Genomic DNA, 6,000 nt, shown 5'->3' with positions numbered 1-6,000 from the left:
GATGTTTGCTCGTACTTTTTCCAGCATTAATTACCCTTGTATCAGGAGGTGTCCCTTTCAGTATAAATATTTAAAATCATAATAAGTCCCCACCGTGGCGTCTCAGCCCAGTTCCCTTCCCCACTGTCTCTGTGGGGTCCGGGTGCCTCCTTTGCAGGGGGCGGCTGGGGGGCCTGGGCTGAGGGGCTGGAGCACAAGTGTGATGGAGCGGCTGAGGGACCTGGGGGTTCAGCTGGAGAACAGGAGCTGAGGGGAGACCTTCTGATCTCTGAACTGCCTGAAAGGAGCTTGGAGCATGGAGGGGGTTGGGCTCTTCTCCCAGGTAGCAAGTGATGGGATGAGAGGAAACAGCCTCAAGTTGTGCCAGGGGAGGTTTAGATTGGATATTAGCAAACATTTCTTCCCAGAAAGGGTTGTCAGGCATTGAAACAGGCTGCCCAGGGCAGTGGTGGAGTCACCATCCCTGGAGGGGTTTAAAAGGTGTTTAGACGAGGTCCTTAGGAACATGGTTTAGTGCTAGAGTTAGGTTATGGTTGGACTCGGTGATCCTGAGGGTCTCTTCCAACCTAAATGATTCTGTGCCCTAAGGGATTAGTTGCCAGCTCCTCTCTCTGGGCATTTTAGGACTCTGCAATGTTTTGAACTGCTCCACTTGGGGATAAAGCCCTTCAGCCTTCTGGAGGAATCCACAGCGATAAATCCTTGCCAAGGCTTCGATACGGACAGTGTCCCACTGCCCCACGTTCCATGAACCCCTTCCTAGGAGTCTGACCACAGGCTTCCCCTCCCTTCAGAGGAAACGCATTTAGACGAGGTTCTCAGGACATGGTTTAGTGCCAGAGTTCCGTTATGGCTGGACTCGCTGATCCCCACCGCCTGTTCCAATCGACACGGCTCTGTGACTGACTCTGAGGGACCGGCGGCGGGAGCGGCAGCCCCGCCCCTCGCGCTCCCCAAGCCCCGCCCACCGCGGCTGCTGCGCCTTTAAGCGCGAGGCGGGGGCGCTGACGGGTCGCGTCACGTGCGGGCGGCGGGGCCGGAACCCGAACCGGAGCTCGTGCCCGGCTGAGGAAGCGCCGCGAGCCGGCGGGCGGTCTGCGGGAGCGCGCGTCTCGGGAGCGCGCCCGGCCCTCCCTCTTCCGTGCGCGGGAGCGGCGGGAGCGCCGGAGCGCCCCGCTCTGCCGCCCGCCCTCCGTCCCTGCCGGCGGCGTGCGAGCATGGAGCTGTTCCAAGCCAAGGACCACTACATCCTCCAGAGCGGCGAGCGGGCGCTGTGGTGCAGCCGGAGGGACGGCAGCCTGCAGCTGAGAGCCGGTGAGCCCCCCGCCGCCGCGGGGCCGGGGCGCCTCCCTGCCCGCTTCCTGCGCGGGGAAGGGACCCGCCCGCGGTGCCCTCGCCGTGCGGCGACAATGGCCGGGGAGGGGGCGCGGAGGGGAAGGGCGGTGGCGGGGTGTGGGGGGAGCGCCCGGTGGAGCTGCCGAGCCCTGGGCTGGTCGGTCCGGGGGTTCAGCGCTCCGCGGGCTCCGTCGCCCTGGCCCGGGCGGCGGGTCCGGCGTGTGCTGGAGCTGGTGGCCCGAGGAGAAACGTCCCTTCCCGGGGCTGAGGGATGGTTTTGTCTGGCACGGAGCGTTGGCTTCTCTGCAGAAATGAAGTCGCGCTGCCCCCGCCAACTCCCCGGAGTAGTTTAATGTGTTGATATGCATCTGGTCACCTTCACCGGAGCATCGTTGAATGGGAAAGGGCCATCTTGTGTTGGGTGTCAGCCTTATATAATTGATGCTTGCCAGCGCTGGTGACAAATGGTGATCACGTCCTTGAACACATGTACTTCGTGGTCTCTTCTTTTAGGAGGAACTGAGCAGGTGTCTACGCTTGTAAATTGCTCTCAAATTGTTTTAGTGACTATTAGGGACCCTACATGTATTAATATGAGGCCGCAGACAAGGTAGTGGGAACAAACATTGTAGGTACAGTGGAGTTGTGTTAGTGGAAATTTTGAGATAGTGGTGATTGTAACATCCTATCTTAGAGATTAGTAAAGGTGCCTGCAAAATGGAATACTATCCTTAGAAATTAGCTTTCCTTGAGTAATGTGTGTAGCCTAGATGTCAAGGACACTAGTGTGCCTGCTCGTAAGTTAAAAATACTCTTAAATAGCTGGATGTTTCACCAAACATGTGGCAGGCTGCACAGATGTTACCTGCAGCATTCAAAAGAATGGGATCCATGTTATGCTGAAAAAGCCAGTTAAGTGTATGTACGACCAGGTTGGCTATCTGAGTACAGTACACTTCATCAGCTTCTTTAAAAAGCTGGAAAAACTTTATATATGTAAACAGCAAATTCCAGAGTTATCTGTGTTTATACAAGCAACTTTCATACTGGCCTTTCTTGTGTTATATTTTCATACTTGGCTCATGCTAATGCTTTCGTGTTGTCAGTGCAATTGGTTTACATCTCTTAGATAAAATTACAGTTTGTCTCAAGTTAAGGTGACTTATTCTTGTCCAGCCGCTTCACTTATGGTTGAAAGTCCAGTAATACTTTGATTTATAGATCACCTTACAAAATACTTGATGTTAAGCTAGCAAATGAAACTGCTAGTCATTGAAATGCATGTTTTTGCAGGGAAAAAAATTCTTCAGTTTTAGATTGGTGATAGTTGTAATCGTCTGCATAGCTGTAAAGACTCTTAGTTGAACCAGAGTAATAAAAGCACAAACTAGTGAACTGTAGTTTTGGAAACTGGTGTTTGAAAGCTTTCATTTCAAAAGCATCAGTCACTTGTTTTCATGTAGCCAGTGCTGTGATTTGTTTGTTTTTAATTGTTTTTTCCCCTACGCCCCCTTCCTGCAGTTCATTGACTTCACTGAGACTTTGTCACCGCCCAGCAGTTTGTCCTTAGCCTAGCTTTAAATTTTCAGCCAGTATGCATGTGATCCCTATTGTGTGTGACCTACAGATTAGTGAGAGGTAATATGATATTGGAGTCTCTTGGTCTGCTTGAAACTCTGGATTGTTAGTCACTCTTTCCCATTGTGTTTGTAGTTTTGTTTTTCCAATCGTGTCTGTTGATGACCTTACTGAAAGTGGGCTGTGAAATCAAATACCTTAGTATGTTGAAAGAATCAGTTTTCTCACAAGAGGTATTTCTTGCATCAATAGCTCTTGCTTGTATTAAGACCAAGATGGATATCCTTAAGTTTACAATTTTATTACATTTGATCATTTATAATCAAGGCTGCTGACCGGACATGAGTAGATGGATTACTGTGTGATGAGTCACTGCCATATTAAAAAAAAACAGTCATAACTTGTGTTCATTGACATGTTTAATAATCTGTCAAAAGGCTGTAATCTAACTATGTGTCTCTTACTTGTTTTTGGAGGCCTTGGTTTTATTCTGTACCACAGAGGCTGCTTTTAGTTAATCTTTATACGTTCGTGGATTGAAACAGATAATACTGGCAAACCTTGCAAAGTGTTGCGTTATATGATAGGTCTGAATCTGAAGAGCTGATGCTGAGCTTTATAATATTCTCCTCCCTCAATTGTAAAGGCATGTTAAGAAATTTGCTAGTCTTGAAAGCTGTATTTCTGACCTCTTTGAATCATGGAGAGAACAGCTTGAATTAAAGGCAAAAAGCCTCGGTAAATATTTGCTATAAGCAAAGTCTGAGGTTGGCCCTAGTTTGAAGGATGTCAGCCTGTGTTTACAGGATGTTTCTGGTGTGTTTTTTCTCTGAAGTGAAAGCACTGATGAGTCACCTGCTGGAAATCCATGAATCACTGTGGCATCAGAGATTTTGTTTGGAATTTAACTGTGCAGTTTTTTTATTTTCAGCATAGTGAAGAACCCTGTGTTGTTCAGCCAGGCTTTAAATATCTTTCATTAGGTCTTGATCAGGATTTCACTCTTGGTTTACTCTGTTTACACTCTGCTTGGCTGCTCCTGCCTGGTACTTCTACACAGATTGCAAACATTGTTTTATTGATGTTGTTGGTATAAATTATGTATTTATGTAGGCATGTGTATGCATATATAGAAAAAAGCAAAAGTTTTGAAGACACTGAATTCTTCTCAGCATTTTCTTATCAGCAGAAGAAGGGATGAGACTGTTTTATTGGGTGAAACCTTCTGTTATCATTGTGTTGGCCTTGATAATAGTCTGGGCAGTAATGCCAGACTAAACAAGATTGGGAATGTTTGAGTGTAGTAGCGCTTGTTCCCACCACCTTGGAGAGGGAATCTACTAGGTATTTTGAGAGAGACACAGATTGGAATTATTTTAACACGACTTTTGGGGACTTCATGCTCCAGGACTCCATCACCTCTGCCTGTAAGAGTGTCTTACCTCTGGAGCTATAACTAGAGGCAAACGAGCATTTATTTGTTTTGAATGCTTTAGGAAATTAATGTTACAGTACTGATCTTCATCTGTCAAAAATGGTTGTGAATCAGCAACTGAAGCAATGCTTCTTAAATATTTTCCTTTTAATGAGAGACATATTACCAGACATTATTTTCAGAGTATCAGGGGAGAGCTTTCAGGTGAGGTGTCCTCATCTGACAGTGCGAGATTTTTCTCTGAATCACAAATCATAGCATCTAATATTATAGGAATGTGTGCTAGCCTTACTCCTCAAAGATGTTACAGGAGTCATTACTTGTCAGGATTCCTGAACAGTTGTTCATGATTGTAGTTTGGAGGAGACAGTGGTTCCTTTGTTTGAAGTACAGTGGCTGTAAATGCACAAGTGAAGGCCTCGATCTGATGAGTGTTTTAAGGAGCAATGGATGTCTGCCTAAGTGTAAAGCCACAGGATAGTCCAGAGCATGGCTCTGAGCGGTGGTGGCCTGCGTGCCCATTCATGTTGCTGAATTAGATCTTTCATATAAAACAGACTTCCTGAATTTCAGTAGTTTGTATTGGAAACTGCCTGTCTGTTCTGGAAAATGTTCCAGAGGAGGTAGCTGTAGCTTTAGGAAATCTCTCTCCATATTTCAAGTTAACTTCATAAGGGACCTCAAGCTGTTTTTTGACACTTTTCTAGCTGCGGTGGTTATGAACTGTTTCTCACCCTTGCCTGCTCATTCTGGTCCCTCTTCCCCATACCCGTTCTTAGCTGTCAGCACAACATACTTGTGGCGTATGTGACAAACTGGATGTCAGAACTGATCTGTATCAGCTGCAACCCAGCAAGAATAGATGCTTAAAAATCTTGAGCAGTTAGTTCACTGTTGCTGCTTTTTCCTTCTCACCAAAGAGAACGAGAAGGGACTAGGAGAGAGGGCTGGGCTGCTCTACATCCTCCATCTGATCGCGTATTACATACATCTGTCAATTTTGTAGCTTCTGAATGTGAAGTGAGATCTTCAAATATATTTACCAGAGATAATCTTCTGCTTTCATTAAATAAGATCTACTTTGTAATTCTATCCATGATTCTTTTTAGAGCATAGTAAACCTAAACCTGAGGCTTACATAGGTTGATGGTATGCTACATCCTAATCTGGTGAGACTTAAATCTAGAGGTGAGCTGTTTCTTTATTTTCCTGTTGGGTCTCAGTAGCAGAAGACAAGTTGAATATAAGACTGTTACTGTCTCTTTTCTTCTCCTCTTTCCTTATATTAAGAGGTCTGGAAATGCCAAACCTGTCCCAACTCAGATGCATAGGTGTTCTGGAACCTCCTCCCCATGCTGAAATTACTTTAGGTTTTAAAGAAATGCATGAGAAACCTCTCAAGCTTGGTATGCTGTGTGTAATGTGGGGTTCTTATTTTTTTGTGATTTGTGATCTGAAAGTTTCTTGCTTGGTGAAGAAAAAAAAAGCCTTTTTTGTTTTTTTTTTTGGGTGCCAGAATTAAAATGAATCTGTAACTCGGGTGGATTTTTGTGGCTTGTGTTTTGCTGTCAGGGGTTAGACTCATGTTTGATCTCTAATGGGTTAGTATTAACTAAATAGTAGTGAATAGGAAATTATAGACTAACTGCAAC

The 6,000-nt window shown here is 45.9% G+C and overlaps 1 protein-coding gene across 3 annotated transcripts in view; it reads left to right on the top strand.

The window, feature by feature from the left end:
• The first annotated feature begins 1,019 nt into the window (after nt 1–1,019).
• Nucleotides 1,020–6,000, top strand: part of INPP5F (inositol polyphosphate-5-phosphatase F) — a 42,999-nt gene continuing 38,018 nt past the window's right edge. The window contains exon 1 of one of the 3 annotated variants that reach the window (XM_065066872.1): nt 1,020–1,314. In XM_065066872.1, coding sequence (XP_064922944.1) covers nt 1,218–1,314 — 97 coding nt within the window. In that variant the 5' untranslated portion in view covers nt 1,020–1,217. The remainder of the gene's footprint in view (nt 1,315–6,000) is intronic. The other 2 variants (XM_065066873.1, XM_065066874.1) reach the window with 2 other exon arrangements.

The sequence above is a fragment of the Columba livia genome, chromosome 6 (genome assembly GCF_036013475.1).
Source record: "Columba livia isolate bColLiv1 breed racing homer chromosome 6, bColLiv1.pat.W.v2, whole genome shotgun sequence".
NCBI classification, from domain to species: domain Eukaryota; kingdom Metazoa; phylum Chordata; class Aves; order Columbiformes; family Columbidae; genus Columba; species Columba livia.
This window is presented reverse-complemented; position numbering and strand designations above follow the sequence as displayed.